General features: G+C 42.2%; 1 protein-coding gene across 1 annotated transcript in view; it reads right to left on the bottom strand.

Moving 5' to 3' along the window:
- Positions 1 to 17,192, bottom strand: part of FLT1 (fms related receptor tyrosine kinase 1) — a 159,816-nt gene that overhangs the window by 125,340 nt on the left and 17,284 nt on the right. Inside the window, exons 2-3 of the mRNA XM_032496382.1 lie at positions 9,390 to 9,486; positions 8,783 to 9,009 (exon numbers count right to left, since the gene is read on the bottom strand). Coding sequence (XP_032352273.1) covers positions 8,783 to 9,009; positions 9,390 to 9,486 — 324 coding nt within the window. The remainder of the gene's footprint in view (positions 1 to 8,782; positions 9,010 to 9,389; positions 9,487 to 17,192) is intronic.

Raw genomic sequence — 17,192 nt, 5'->3', positions numbered from 1 at the left:
GAGTGCGCTCCTCTCTCTTTACACACACGAAAACCAAGGCTCAGAAGACGGGAACACTAGCAACAGAAATGGGCACACGTGAACAGTGCACACGACACGCCAGACACTGAAACTGTTTCCAGCAGATGAACTGCTGATGTGAGATGCGGCTTAGGACAAGAGCCGTGCTGCCTTCTCCACCGGGTACTAGTTATATGACTAGTTATATGGGCAGTTACTTATACTTAACCTCTCTGTGAAACGGACCTGAAAATGACCGCGCTACCTCGCAGGGTTCTGAGAATGAACCCTTTAACAGACGCAGGTGCCTAGCACAGCAGCCGGCACACAGTGGGTCTGAAGTGTGAACGGTTATTCTTACTAAGGAATCTGTACAGAGTCAAAGACCTCCCATGTATCAGAACAGGGCTTTGAACCCAATTTGAACCCTGGCTCATGTTGTTTCAAATATAGTTTATTAATTGATATTTGATGATGGGAAGGAAGGGAGGGGCGTTCATTGCATTAGTAAGTCTCCGATTTTGAATAGTGTAATCAGTGAGCCACGATGGCTGCCAACATAACCCAGCAAAAATGCATCAGATGACCGATCGACAAATATTTTCAACAGTAAAGAAAACGGAAGAGTGTCCAAACGGCAAGGCCCAAAGGTCAAACCAGGGCACCTCTTTGTTCCCAGGCAGGGCTGGCATTTCATTACCATTGGTAGAGAAAATTAGGAAATGTCAGAAACTAAAACCTTTTCAGCTTAAGGGAATTTCTCCTGAAAAAAGTCCCCTGCTCATTTTTCTTTAAAAAAAAAAAAAAAAAAAACAAAAAAACCAAAAAAAATTACGTGGAGGAGATTTTTTAAATCCTTAAAACCATAAAGTTTTAACCTATTTTTCACACTTCTGGTTTGTAGGGGGGAAATGAGAGGATAAGGTCAGATTTATTGGACTTTTCCTTGGACTTCACTCCCTTCTTGAGATTTTATCATTCTACCTCAATCACTAACTTTTTCCAAGTGTTAGGCCGTATCCAAGTGGCTCATTCAAGAGTAAGTTCGTTCTGATTATTTCTGAGGATTTATGTAGTTGAACTCAACACCTGGTGATAGACAATGCTGTCTATAATAGCTGTGTGGCTCTAGAGAGGTGGCCTGTCACATTCGTCTGGTATGGAGCCTAGAGAGCATCAAGAAATGCCCTCTTTCTCAAGGAATGACCTGAACATTTAACTGGCAGTTACCACCAAGCGCTAAGGATACTCGTACACTGTTGGTGGGAATGTAAATTGGTGCAGCCATTATGGAAACAGTACAGAGATTCCTTTAAAAACTAAAAACAGAGTTACCATGTGATCCAGCAACCCCACTCCTGGGCATACATCCAGAGGAAACTAATTCGAAAAGATACGTGCACCCCAATGTTCACAGCAGCACCATTTACAACAGCCAAGACACGCAAGCAACCTAAACGCCCATCAACAGATGACTGGATAAAGAAATTGTACTGTGTATGTGTGTGTGTATACACACATACACATGCACACAATGGAATACTACTCAGCCATAAAAAAGAATAAAATAACGCCTTTTGCAGCAACATGGATGGACCTGGAGATTGTCATACTAAGTGAAATAAGCCAGAAAGTGAAAGAAAGATACCACATCACTTACACATGGAGTCTGAAAAAAATGACACAAATGAACTTATTTACAAAACAAAAACCGACTCGCAGACGCAGAAAACAAATTTATGGTTACAGCAGGGATCAGGGGTTAGGGATACATTTTAGAGTTCAGGATTTGTAGATATACACTACTGTACATAAAATAGATAAACAACAAGGACCTACTGTAGAGCACAGGGAACTGTATTCAATATCCTGTAATAACCTATAATGAAAAAGATTATTTAAAGGAAATATATATATGTATAACTAAAACACTATGCTGTACACCAGAAATTAATACAACACTGTAAACAGACTATACTTTAAAAAAAAAAAAAAGCACTAAGGATGAAATTCCTAGGAATGTGCTGGGTCAACATAGGGTTTGGGGCAGGATCTAAGGAAAGAAGATGGGGCACTCCTGACAGCCACCAAATCCACCAACACAAGTGGCTTCTGTCCCAATCACATGCAAGTCTTTTCTGAAAGTCCCTTGGTGTCTAACAGCAAAAATGTCTCTAGAAGGGAAATGTGAAACGGCAGGGCTTAACGATATCAAGACTGTCTTCCATCAAATTTTCATGTAGCCGGAAAGGAAGATGGATAAGAGTTAAGTTACTCTTCTCTGAGCTCTCGCCATGTGGTCCTAATCAGCTGTCCCTCCCCATGATGGATAGAACGGATAATCTCCTTCAAGCCTCAGCCCTAGAGGGAGCCCAGCGCAGGGCTATAGAGGAGTCTGTTTCCCAAGGAAAACTCTGCAATTCCAATCAACAATGTCGTCAGTGTATCTTTTAAATCCCAGCAATACTGGTTTCCTCTTTTTCACAACTTCATCAAAATCAAAGAAAAAAATCCAGCCAAACCTGACCTTGTACTAGATTTCTGCTGAAGCTGTATGCAGAGAGGCAGGCCCCCAAACTCCTAGGAATTTACAGAAGATCATTTGAAGTAGAATTCAGCAAATCCAAGGCAGACTCAAACTGCTGCCATTTTAGGAAACCCACCTGGGACACAATCCAGAGGCTGAGAGTCCAAACTTTGTTCACCCCAATGTGTTCATCTGTCTCCTGATCAAATACGGCAGGCAACGATGTGAAAAGAATGAGAACCACGATCTATCACCCGTCCTGGCTGCGCTGGCTGCATCCTGGTGGTACAAGGTGTCTGGTATACTTTCTTCTCAACAACTTTGGGCTCAAGCAGCATCTATCTTAGGCCCTGAGACCAAAACTTTGGAAACCAGTTCTTACTGAAACACTCATGCTAAAATAAACACAGGTTTCAGAAAGTACATGGAAGCAGCCACGAGCTGGGAATGGAGGTGCAGTAAGCGAGGTGAACGGATGGGAAGGGGTGATGAGTACCTGCTGAAAACGGGCTTTTAAAACCAGAGAAGACTCTGGACATTAACCCAGCAATAACAGATAATGTTATAAATTTGCTGAGAAATCCAGATCTTGAGATTTCTGCCAATCTGTGGCTAAGTGGGTTTTTTTTTTCTAATTGGTTTCTTAACTTTTTCTTCCCACAAAATGTAAGCTGTTTTAGCCTGTTTTTCCCCCAGAGGAAAATTTTGATGACTAGAAAAAAACAGTTCTCTTTAAAGTTTCTCCACACAAAAATATGACAGTGATGCCACTGAAAATGTTTTAGAGGCTCTGAAAATCTGTTCAGCCCATCCCAGTCCTGACCCACAAGGAGGCAATGGGTTAATGAGGCAGCCAGTGGTGTAGCTGAGCGCATCAGACCTCCCTTACTATTTTTTAAATTATTTTTTTAATTGAAGTACAGTCAGTTACAATGTGTTGATTTCTGGTGTACAGCACAATGTCCCAGTCATGCACATACATACATCTATTTGTTTTCATATTCTCCAGACTCCTTTAGTTTTGGCTGGAGGGCTGGTATCTCCAGTGCATCCTCACCTTAGAAATGTTGTCACCACCGGGGGGAAAGTGGAAGCGGTGAGACTCTGTGAGTAAATCTGCTGATCACTACTCTTTCCATCAGTGTCCCTGCTCGTTTCATGGCCGTGCTGATTGGACTGGCCAATCATACAAGTATGGCAAATCCAGCAACAAACGCCAGCTGCTCAGCTGCCACCCAGCTAAGCGGTGTGGCCCCAGCATCCTGTGTGTGCTCGGCGGGGCATCAGACCCTGGTAGGAGTCCAGTGGAGGGCGGTGCTGGAGCAGAACTTCCAGGATCCACAGAACATCAATAAGTTCTGGGGCGCTCTCAGTAAGGGCTGTTGGAGGAGTCCTCCTCACCCCCTGGAAAGACCCGCTTTGGGACAATAGCTATTATTTTAAAAAGTTAAACATGCGCATTTTAAAATCCTCATAAATCTACTGTAAGTCATGGTCCCACAGAGGGACCAGGGGACTCCTAGGTCCTAAGATGCCATCGCTTTGCTCTTCGTGCCTCCGAGGGCCTTGCACACTGCAGGTGTGTTAATTCACATCCACCGACAGACGCTACCTGCTGACCACACCTGCTGGGTCAGACCTATTGGTGGGAAACCCCATTTCAGGAATGTGATGAGTGTGCACCGCATAAAGCCACACAGGAGCCCCAAGAACCACATCAACGGGAGGAGAGGTGGTTTCCGCCACCACGTTCTGGTCGCGCCTGTTTCAGTAGCGGTGTGCAAAAACCACCGTGGTGCTTACGATCGGTGTTTTCTTAAATAAAAAGCATTGATAGGACCTGCCTAAATCTGTTAAAATCTTAGTAAGTTTCCCTGTTTCAACTTAAAGAAGATCAAAACCTGTCAACTTATTGTACTGAGTTCCACAATAATACATTTCACAGACCCATTAAACACACACACTGATATGCATTTTACACATACGTGGGTATAAAGTATGTATGTGTGCGTGTGTTTATAAAATGGAAACAAAGGATTTCATTAAAAAAAAAAGTTTCACTGTAACAATACATACCATTACTTCTTGCGATATATTTGTCTACTTTCCATTTTATTCTGCTCTATTTTTTTTAATGCTGATCACAACCCACTCATTTTACTCCACAGCCCACCAACGGCTGAGATTTTTAAGAGCCCTGCTCGTCACAGTAAGTGGCGTCTCCTCCCTTTGCGCTGTGAGCTGGAACACAGAGAGGGAAGGGTGCGTGCAGATGGTGAGGGGCCAGTCCTGACCCCACAGGCGACAGCATGAAGATCTCTGGGGTCGGGGTTTGTTTACCTCAGGTCTGTCGCTCAGAAAAACACCCTGAAACCAGAGTAACCTATCACTCCTCAAAAGAGAAAAAAACTGAATTCAAATGTTAAAAAAAACACTATATAATCTATATGTTCAAAGATTAAAACAACAACTGGTTCATAGTTTGAAGTCAACAGCTGAAACTCCGGTGTGGTGGAACAGCCTTGACCTGGGGGTCTGACCTGGAGCCTCACCCTGGCTTGTCGTTTTATTAGCTCTACCCTGTGCAGGGCATGGAGGCTGCATTCTCACATCTAAAGTAGGAGAAGTAACTCCAGCGTGGTTTCTCTCTCAGAGAGCTCTGTGAAAGCTCTTCAGGAAAATCGGAGGTGTTGTACCAGTGAGGACACTGAGTCCTTCTCAGAATATCTGCACCGCTAGCATCTTTACTTGCTGAGTCCCACAGCCATGTGGAGCTTTTTCTCACGACATATACTAATGTCTAGGCACAATGATCATTTTCCCCCAGAATATCAGGTTGTGAGAATTTCTACTACTTTCCAATTATATACTCGGTGTGTCTGGGAATTTTTCTACCTGAAATTAAGCGGCTATGCAAATGTCATCCATTTTATACACATTGGAGAATCAAAGGAAGAAAAATCTGTTATGACAATATTCCAACCTGGTTGCTTTAACAGACACACAGAGAAAATCAATCAAGTAAAGAGAAGAAGAAGAAAAGAGATGAGTCTCTTCTATAGGGAAAGACGAGAAGTTATGCACTTGCCCACAACACATGCACTCCCATTCCCCCCCGCCCCTTTTCAATTACAATTTTTCAAAAGAAGACATTACACTTAAATAGCCCTGAAAGTCTTGGGCCTGGATATAGGCTGACTTCAAAGCGTCGAGGGCTCAACAGGCTAAGTTCAAGGTCTTCCTAACTAAATTGGAGACACTGACAAAGTACTAAATACTTTGGAGATGCCATTAAAAACTCTTCTGGTCAGTTTCCTTCCTTTACAGTCACAACTCATATACTACAAGACTAATTGCAATGAAATCCTCTTTTAGACAAGGCTGATCTGGAGCAAATTTCTTACGCATACCAGAGGGTCAGCAAAGAAATGCAAATGCGTTCCTTCTCCGCAAAGGGGATGAACAGCACCTAAGCAGCCCTGACATTACCATTCGTCTAACATCTTTTTGTTTTGTAGTTAGCAAGGCATTGATAAGTACTTTACGGCTTGTTTTTCTTTAGGACCCAGAATTTTGTAGCTATAACTGCTGGGGGATTCCATTCATTTTCACAAAAGCAATTTTTCAAAATGTATATAGCTTTTTCCAGCTACTTTCATTCAACAGCCATTTCTCAAGATCAGGCCAAGAAGCGGATGATGTTAGTCTTAGCATCAGTGTGATTTAGTGAGACGAAGCTCTCCTTGGCCATGGGACCTGGGGCGCATTGGCCAGGTGCCTCTACAGAATTGCAAGTGTCACTTTCCCTCCTCCTTCCCCTCACCCACTAAGGCCCATTGAATCCCTCTATCCTTCACCTTCTCTCCTTTCCCACAGCTACGATATGACTGATGTGACCATGGGCCACCAGCTCTCCCACCTCAACGCACACAGTAGCCCCTACCTGGTCTTCCTGCCTCAGCCTTGCACCTCTGATCTCCTCCAGCCACTGAGAATCTGGAGGGGAAAATCTGACCACCTTACTCTGCTGCTAACACTTCTCCATTACTCCCCAGGTAGCCTCATGTGAAGTGGATCCTAGGTCCTTTGCTTGTAAAATGAAGAGACAAAATCTTCATGGGATTGTTGTGAGAATTAAATGTAAAAAAAAAAAAAAACAACTATATATTTACATGAAAAGAAACCACAAGTGTAAGACGTTATTATATTAAAGGAAATTTAAATGTATCAGACAATTTAGTAATTAAGCAAAGCAGTTCAATATTATTCCTTGAGTAATTTAACTGATTTTAATGCATTATGTCAGAGGTTCGGTGGATTTATATAAGCTATAATGACAGAGTGGTGATACTGATTTTTCTATACATTATATATGCATATCTGATGTTACGTCCACATCGGGGCTCACAGGAGCCACGTCTGTTGGACAGCAGGCAGTCGATAATGTCGAAATAACAGTTTGCTTGTAATCCACGTGCTGGGTTTGGCATTACGGAGACAAAGCTATACCCTGATTCTTTTTCTCAGAGCCCTATTCGCCTACAAATCTATGCCTTTTCAAAAGACGCGTCTAATAGTGTTCCTCATGGTCACAGGAAACCAAAATGAAATGCCAGCACATCTGCAGGCCCTCCAAACAGAGTAATATGTTCTGAAGTAAATACTCAGCAATAACGAACAAGTGATAACCCCTTAATATCTAGTAAGTAATCACAGCTGTGTATCAGGAACTGGTTGGCGTCACCCTGAGTCAAGGTAAGTTTTGTGCCCGTGAATAAAATTAAACCTGTCATGTTGTACGTATTCCCTAAAAATGGAAGCTTAAAGCCAAACTTTCTCAGAAATGAAATTAATTAAGGAATGAAAATAGGAAATGCATAAAATGTTAGGATACTTGGAAAAGTTACACCTGCTTGATGAATTATATCACAGCTAACTTGGATTTTAGTAGAGTGTGGTTTTGAGACCAATATCTCCCAGGGAACAGACAACAGAGTTACTCTTCAGGGCAGGACAGTTACAGGCACCTAGCAAGTGTTCCCTAAATACTTGCTAATTAAGCAACAAAGAAAGAAGATTTAACCACTTTTCTGTGGTTACTATTGTTGATTGAAGTATCTTTTAGTACTAGTGCTATTCAAAAACAACAGGTCACAAAGATCTTCCCAATGAACGTGTCTGTTATTCACAGGATTCCACAGTAACGTCCTACGACACACAATCAATGCTCTCTCTCTAGTTGCCTTACTTCAAAAAAGATTCCCACCCAAACGGAATTCTCTGATGCTGCCTTCAGGGCAGAGACCTGGTTCTTTAACTCACCAGGAGGTAGACCTGCAATGAGAGGCAGGTCTGCTGACACCCGATGACTGGCTGTCTTGGTTTCCAACTTGAGTTAGTGCCTTGCGTGCCTACTCATGGGGCTTTACGCCTTCTTAGGGCTCCGGCTTTAAAGCTAGAGCCTTGTGTTTGCTTTTCAACCTCTCTCAACAAGATTTGGAGACTGGCTGGAGCTCAGCAAGGAAGGAAAAAGGGACAGGGCATCTCCCTTCTTTCCAGGGAAGTTCTCTCGTCAACTTCCATTTCTTGTAAGGAGTTTGCACTTCTTTCCTCTTTTGTTCATCCTCCAAGGCGGGAAAAACACTGCCATAAAAATTATACACAGAAAATCGTTCGTGTTTGTCTTTCGCCCTTCTCACCACGTAATGACACGTGCCAGCTCTTACATCATTATGATCCCCGTTTCGTGAGCATGAAATAACACAGCGTCATCAACCGAAATGAACTGTGTAACCTTCAAGAGACATTAGCGACATTACACTTTTGAATCTAGTAAAGAACAATATTTTACATATCCAACATATCCGAGAACGCAGTTGTGTTAAAGGATAAAAATCTTGTGTTCTGTTTTGGGCTTCTCAATCATTAAGAAATAGAACTAAAGCCTTGCCATTCATTTATTCCTTCCACGATGAGCCAGACAGTATTCTAGGTGCTTGGATACAGTGTGAACAAAACAGACCAGCATCTCTCCCTTCAGGGAGCCTACTGACGGGTCCTTGAAAATTCTGGTTGAAACTGACACTTCAGAAATACATGAACACGCACTCCACATGTTTCTACAGCTTGGGGGGACTCTCTTGCCAGGGCCACAGGTTGCACACTCCCTAGGAAAGTCCTCTTTCCAATGGCTCAGGTGGGTTTACGACCACTGCAAAGCTAATGCAAACAGCACGTGGAAGGTGGGAGACTTACCATTAATAAATATGTAGATGGTGGATTCTGCTTTCTTCTTCTTTGAAGCAGGTGGAGATAGGTATCTGCAGCTGTAGAAGCCGGTGTGGTTTGCCTGAGCGGCGTTCAAGGTCAAAGTACTGCAGAACTGCTTGCCACTCCTTCCACAGGCAGATTTAGTTATGCTCAGCCTCCGGCTTTCCTGACTCACTGTTGCAGGCAAAGACCACGCATGGGCCACTTCCCCTCTGCCATCACAGAGAAAAAAACAAAACTCAGTCATGGCTGGGGCCAGTTTCGAAGCATTCATTCCATCAGGAAGCGCTATTCTGAGGTCCTTCCTTAAGTACACTCATAAAAGCAACATGTTTAGAAAAGCTTTTAAACAACTGAAAATGTTCAGGGCATCCCTTCCCCTGATTTCCCAGGAGTGAGTCATTCTCTCCCTCAGATGAATGAATCACTGTCCACAGGAAGCTGGGTACGTGTGGTTTGCACTTGGCAGATCACAGAAGACCACTGAAATCTACCTGTCTGCTCTGGGGGGCCACCTGTCTACGCTACCAGGGAAATGATCCTGCCTTAGGAAGAGCAACCAGATGACCCCCAGACCAACGCAGCCACTCACCTGCATTTGAGATACAGCGTCTGGCCTGCTTGTATCACATGCTGGGTGCCTTTTAAACTCAGCTCAGGACCTTTGAATTTTGAACCTGAACTAGATCCTGGAAAACAAATTTTTGAAATGTATTATTTGCAGATTGTCCTCTCGTCTTTTTTTTTTAATCTTTCCATAAAAGGCAAATTTTCCTCTTACTTTCATATGCAAAAAGGTACCCCTAATACATATTTCATTTGCAAATTTTTGCTAGCCCACGACTTGCTTACGGATATTAAACAGCCTACTTTGCTAAATGATCTAAATATCCAAAAGCCCATTAATTTAGAACATTAATAAATCCAATTATGGTTCAAAATGCAACCATATGAGGAATAGATAGTAACTTATTAAAAACTCAAGATTAAATATCAGTGCCATGCAAAATATATTCCTAACACTGAACTAGCAGCATGGGTCACCTGGACATATAGGCCTGTCTGATCTTTTTTCTGAATAAAAGGCATAGAAATTTTCCTGGTTTCTAGACATAGTTCAGTCATTACTTGAACCATGATATTTTGGGCAAGTCATTGCTCTTTCTGAATCAGTTTCCTCATTTGGAAGACTAATTATAAAATCAAAATCAGTTTTAGAAGCCATTCGGTTTGTCTTACATCATCCTCAAGTTCCCTCTAGAGTGGAACAGAAAAGAGGGAACCACCCGCTCCTACGTGACAGTTGACAAGTGTATTTCACGGGGGTGCTGAGACGGTGAGAGAAGCGTTGTGGCAGTGGTCCCCACCCGCACATCTCTGTACAGAGCAATACTGATGTCCACCCCAGCGGCAGGTTGGGAGACCCTGGCCAAGTCACCTCTCTCCAGGCCTCAGTTCTCCTATCGGTAAGATGGGAGACTGGACCAGGTGACTTTGCATCTCTGACTGTCCATTTCTGACACTCCCAGACCCACGATTCCTTGAGCCGTTGGGGTCATAGAGATTGAAGGTCTTGTTGACTGTTCATCAACAGGGGTCTCCATCAGGAATTCTCCTCCCTCCTTTCCCTCATCTCCCATTCCGCCCTCCTTCCCCCACCCATCTGTCCTGTCCGTCCATCCACCTGTCCTTCCTCCTCCTCCTGGTAAAAATAGGAGATCGGGGCTCAGGACTAGAGAGGTAAGTGTCAAGGGGAGGAAGGAAAGAAACAAGGCTCAGAGGCCTGCCCTGGAATCTAAACGTCTACACTTCCTAACGGCCTGGCCTCGGCATGACTTGATGTGCTGCTCCTTAGCATCCTTGTGTGTGAAACTGCACAGCCCATGACCTACGTCACAGGCGCAGTGTGTGGACTCAGTGCCATGTAGTCCACCTGGCACCGTGCAGATGCCCCCTGTCATGACCTCCCAGCAGGATCACCCCCTCCCCTACTTCCACCAGAAAATGTTTTGCTGAGTATGTAATTGCAACGGTGTTAAACTGACATGATCTGCTTTGCTGGTGTTCTAAATTAATATGTGAGAAGTCACTTTTACGTACGCTAGGTCCTGGTATCAAATTATGACTGGAACAAACGGCTCATTATTAGCTAAATTTAACTTAAAAGGACTGTTTCGGAGAGATCCAATTGGTCTATCAAATAACCCTATTGAACAAATCAACCCATTCAGGTACCTGAGGGGAAATTTTGTACTTTCCTCATCTCGATGAGTTTCCTGAGGCAACAGGTAGCTCAGAAGCAGTGACCCAGGAAAAGACTAGGTTTTTCTTTTTAATGGTTGTTTTGCTGTTGTAGTCGGGCATCCCTGGGTGGCTGTGATCCACCTACGAGAACACTAGGTTTTACTAAAGCCACAGCCAGCAACTGATAACACCTGCCCTGGAAAATGTCCCGGCAGGCTCGTTTCTGCCCTTCTTTACGGCATGAAACTCTGCTGATGTGGCTGCGCTGTTGTTCACGTGTCGGCACAGAGCTAGCCAAGCTTCCTGCGGAAAATTCTGGCATCACTTGGAGGTATCTCTCTGGTTTGTGGGCAGGCAGTGAGCTTTCCCGCCCAGGGGAGGCGAAGGGGAAGACGCCTTCCTTTTCATGGGCGAGGTGGTTCCTACTGCCTGCTATCTTGGTTTCCACATCGTCCGAAACTTTCTCTATCAACACCCTAGAACACCGGTACTCCTGACCCTCATCAGAGAGAAACTTAAAACATAAGGGACCACCCAAATCTCAGCAGAGAAAAGTGTTATGTAGAGACGATCTCCTTAAAAACATGCCATCTGCCTGTCCAACTCCACCCTCCCCAGGCCACCCTCCAACCCAAAGAAGACAACACAGCTGAGTACTTAAAATACGACACTGAGAGAGACATGGGATTACTGGAAAGTTCAGGGGGAAATGTGGGGAAGAGAGGTATTTTGTTATATAATTTTCTCCATGGACATAATGACTTTGCACTTGGAATGAGGAAGCCAGATAAAAGTGGTTGGTTGGAACCAAAGAAAAGAGAAGTGAAAAGACACGGCATTTCTAAGTAACTGGATACTTTGAGATGTCACCATTCTTCAGCCAATAGGAAACCAGAATCTCAGAAAGATGAAAGGAGGTGCCAGGACTATAGTTTAACAGGAAAACTAGTAAGGAAAAAGGAAAGTGAAATCTTTCTTCCTCAAATGCTCTGAAATTACATCAGGCCTTAAAATATTTCTTTGAAGCAGTTTAACCCACTTGAGGAATAATGGATATTTAACATTTTTGGAGTTTCTCCTGCACTTCAGACACCTTTTCAGCCTCGGTTGTGATGCGTATGAGGACGTGAATGCGCACACAGCCAAGATCCAGTGCAGGATCCGCCTCCACCATAGACAACTCAGTTTGCTCTTCTCCTGAGTAGCTCAAAGTCACATTGTCCATTTAGAAATACATCCACAGGCTGCTTCTTTCCAAGGGTGGAGCGCTATAATTTAACAATGACCCCCCACTGTGAAGCTCAGATGGTGATCAGAATTTTCCACTGTTTGCCATGGCAGTCTCGAAGTCTGGCTTAAAAGAATTATTGTCCCCTTAGTGAACTAGGTGGTCCATGAGCTATTGTTTTCATCAAAGTCAACTGCAGTATAATCACGAGGGTCAGAGAGATCTCCTTACATCGGGCAAATTATTATTTAAATAAAACAAATAAAAAACTCAATGCAATCAGCAAAACGGAAAGGCCATCTACTGAATGGGAGAAAATATTTGCTAATTATGTATCTCATAAGGGCTTAATATCCAAAACATAAATAACATATACAACTCAATAGAAAAAAAACAAACAATCCAATTTTTAAAATGGGCAGAGGATCCAAATAGACATTTTTTTCAAAGACAGACACATGGTCCACAAGTTCATGAAAATATGCTCAACATCACTAATTATCAGGGAAATGCAAATCAGAACCACAATGAGATACCACCTCGACACCTAGAATGACTATTATCAGAAAGACAAGAAGTTAACGAGTGTCAGAAAGGGTGTGGGAAAAAGGGAACCCTTGTGCGCTGCCGGTGGGAATGTAAATTGGTGCAGCCACTATGGAAAACAGTATGCTGTTCCTCAAATAATTAAAAATAAAATTATCAAAAACATTTTAAGAAATAAAAATAGAACTATCACATGATCCAGCAATTTCACTTCTAGGTATTTATCTGAATGAAACGAGAACACTAACTTGAAAAGATAAGCATTCACAGGTTCATAGCAGCACTATTTACAATAGTCAAGACATGGAAGCAACTTCAGTGTCCACTGATGGATGAATAAAGAAGATGTGGTATACTTATGTCTACAATGGACTATTACTCAGCTATAAAAAAAAAAAGAATGAAATCCTGCCATTTGCGATAACATGGGTGGACCTTGCGGGCATTATGCTAAGTGAAGGAGGTCAGAGAAAGACAAACATCCCTGTGGAATCCAAAAAAAACCCCAAACCAAAACAAACCAAATGCAGACTATGGAAATGGGCTTTATCACATGCTTTTTTATTAGAAAAAACTATTAAGGTCAAGCAGAGTGGGCTAAGAACATTAAAAAGCCAATGTGTGTCCGTGGAATTGTCCGCCGACACGCCAACACTTTGTATTGTTCTTGTCTGAATATTTTCCTCATTGTTCTGTATTATCTGGTAGGTAAAAAGAGAATAGAGTTTTGTCGCTCTTTACCAAAACCCCTTCTCAGAGGGGAGAGCATAGCTCAGTGGTAGAGTGCACGCTTAGCACACATGAGGTCCTGGGTTCAATCCCCAGCAACTCCATTTTAAAAGAATAAAAAATAAACCCAATTACAAAAACAAAACAAGGCAAAACCCTTCTCTCCCTACACGATGAACCTCCAGGAAGAAGCCATACACAGACTGTTCTAAGACAGGCTTTATTTTGCAACCAAATCAAAGCCCCAGTGATTGAGGCTCTTTCTTCAAGGCTACTGCGCCGGACACTAAAAGCAGGAACTCTCACCATAGGCCACTATGAGCCAGACAGTCTTGCCCATCACTTTTAAGACAGAGAGAAGATTCTTATGTAAAGTTTGACTAAAAGTATCTTTAGAAAACAGCTTTTTTTTGGATGTTCATGGAGAGTTTTACTGGCTTGGAAAATATTTTATGCTCTATAATGTTAATGGAGTGGGAAGAACCTACAACTTTTGTGTAAACAATATGAACTCAAATATGTAAATAAGAAGGCAACAGAAAATCAGTGAAAGGGAAGGTTCCAGAATATTAGCAAGGATTGTGTTTCTGAGTTGTAACATTATGGATAATTTTTCCCCATTTCTTAGTACTTTTCTGAACTTAAAAAAAAAAAATAGTTAATATGTATTACTTTTATGGCCAGGAAAAAGTAAACCACGTTCAGAGATGCAACCATACTGGAGATAGCCAGTGACTTGTGGGGTAGAAAACAGCTATTTTTATTGATCTAAATAATAACAAGTGTTCTGACAGCTGAATGCAACTTCAGACAAGTCCCTGAGCTCCTCCTTCCGGATGACACCTCCTTGTCTCTAACTCACTGAAATCAAAGAGCTGCTCCCTGTAAGAAAGGGGCTTTATTCAAATAGGACTCATGAAACTGCTACATTTTTCCATTTTTGATTTAGAATCATGAATCTCCCCAGCTCTGCTACTAACGAGTTCTGTTGTGTCCACAAGCCAGTCATTTTAAGCCCCAGAATCTTCATCTGCCAACAGAGGGGGCTGGACTGAGATTTTGACCTTTGCTTTCAGCCTAAAAAGTCAATGATTCTGAAATCCACAGTAATTAATAATGCACAAGTTAGAAATCACATTGTAAAATACTTAAGACTCCTGAAAAAAATCAAATAACCCAATATAAAAACAGACAAAGGATCTGAATAGACATTTTCCCAAAGAAGATATATAAATGGCTAATGAGCACAGGAAAAGACGCTGGATGGCATTAGTCTTCAGGAAAACACAAATCAGAGCCACAGTGAGACACCAACTTCACAATCACTAGGATAGCTTCAAAAAAACAGACTAAACAAGTGTTGATGGGGATGTGGAGAAACGGGAGCCCCCATATATTGTTGGTAGGATTGTAAAATGGCGCTATTGCGTTGGACAACAGATGGCAGTTCCTCAAATGGTTAAACATATGACCCAGAAATTCTACTCCTAGGTATCCACCCAAAAGAACTAAAAACATATGTCTGCAGAAAAACTTGTACACAAATGTCCAGAGCAGCATTACTCATTATAGCCAAAAAGTGGAAACAACCCAAATGATGGGTGGATAAACAAAATGTAGGAGATCCGTACAACTGAATATTATTTGGCAGTGAAAAGGGATAGATGGAGTATGGATACCTGCTCCAACACAGATGACCCCTGAGAACATTCTGCTGGTCCACACAGAGGAAAGTCTGCATGGGGACCCAGAGAGAAGACGGCCGTCTGCGAGCCACCGAGAGAGGCCTCAGGAGAAACTGGAACTGGTAACACCTTGAGTTTAGACTTCCAGCTTCCAGCATGGTGAGAAAATCACATTCTCTTGTTAAAAAAACAAAACAAAACACGAAACCACTATGCTAATTAAAAGAAGCCAGTCACAAAAGGCCACATACTATATGATTCCATTTCTATGAAATGTCCAGAATATGCGAATTCATAACGACAGGAAATAGAGGCGTGCTTGGCAGGAGCTGGGGAAAGAAGGGAACAAGACTGGCTAGTAACGGGAGTTCTTCTGGGGGTGGAAACGTCCTAATATTTGATAGTGGTGATGGTTGTGCAATTCTGTGAATACACTATAGACCACCGACTTACACAATTTAAAATGGTGAGTTTTATGGTAAGTGAATTTTATCTCAATAGAGCTGTTATAAAAACAAGTCTTATGACTAAAATAATCACAGAGTTAAGTCAAATATTGGGCTATTTTGAGCTTTGTTGCTACATATAATCTCAACACTGTTAGATTTTTATACTTTAGCTTTTCCAGCTTAGGGCTTTAGAAGGCTGATTTTAGAGAAATAATTTTTCCTTCCTGTTCAATAACATCATTATTTATGTAGTAGAAGATTTATAAACATATTGCAAAAACCTTACTATTGTTCCGCCAAATTGTAACCTTTTAAATTTAACATTCATTTAAAATTTCTAACTGCATAATTTGAATTTTAACTATTTAAATTTTTAAAAATTGAGCACATCAAAAATTATGTTGCTTGAGTTCTTGGAAGAAATCTACTGGTATTTTATTTCCTTTTATATTAAAATTATTGATTTCCATTTATTTGTTTTTAACACAAAGCTTTGCATATTAGGTTTATTTCAAATGAGATGCATCTGTCTTTGATTTTGCCTACCACATTTTCAATACTACATAATCTTTCATGATAAATGACCTCTTTATCTAAATATCAATCCCCAAGTATCATGTTTCTAAAATTTGATTTTAAGACTCTGGGCCTTTACCAAGGTTGCGTGAGGTTAATGAAACATAATTCCTAATAAAAGAAGACTTTCTTTCCTCAAGATGTAGCTTATTAAAAGCTTAAGTCCCATAGACTAAATCCCATAGAATCTTTTTGGTTGGTGGCGAGGGTGGAAGAAAGGTTACGAATACAGTTGCAGATGAACCAAATTTCCAGAAACTACCAGAAGTTTTGTTTGAGATGCTAATTCCTAAAGGGCTGTAATACTTAATAAAAAGTTAACTCTTGGTCTTAACTTCTGTGTCATGACTTCAGATTATCTGATACTTGCGTAGATAGTATGGAGGGGACATTATAACTGAACGCACTGGTTAGAATGACCGCCCTAAATAAAGATTATGTCACCAGCCCATCACAATGTGCATTTTTCCTCCCTTCGAGCATGATGGAGAAGGACCAGCGCGCTCACGTTCCCTCGATCCACAGACTAAACCGAAGGTGGGAAAGCCATGGGAATTTGTATGACGGCAGCGTCACTGGATCCCACAACGACAGGTGATATTACTCTTTTAAATGATATTTTCCCCCCATAAACAACTGGCCTTAAATCAGGGAAGGACCTAAGAAAAGGAAAGGCTGTTTACGTAACCACAGGTGCACAGACTGCTACCTACGGGTAGGTGCACGCCTCTCTCCCTGGGAAGCTGGTTTTAGGTGGTGGGCGGCGGGGGCAGAAACGAGAGGGGTGGTGGCGCGTGCGTTTTAACCGCACTCTTCGTTCTCGGAGGCGCAGGGACAGCTCTTGCTACGCTGGGATTCAGAAATTGACACGCATCCAGCAAGAGCACGAAACTCTGACTCACTGCTGACTAATCCCTCGCGGAGATAAGACTGTGACT

Source organism: Camelus ferus, chromosome 14, assembly GCF_009834535.1.
Source record: "Camelus ferus isolate YT-003-E chromosome 14, BCGSAC_Cfer_1.0, whole genome shotgun sequence".
NCBI lineage: Eukaryota > Metazoa > Chordata > Mammalia > Artiodactyla > Camelidae > Camelus > Camelus ferus.
The sequence above is the reverse complement of the archived record's forward strand: the minus strand, read 5'-3'. Positions and strand labels throughout refer to the sequence as shown.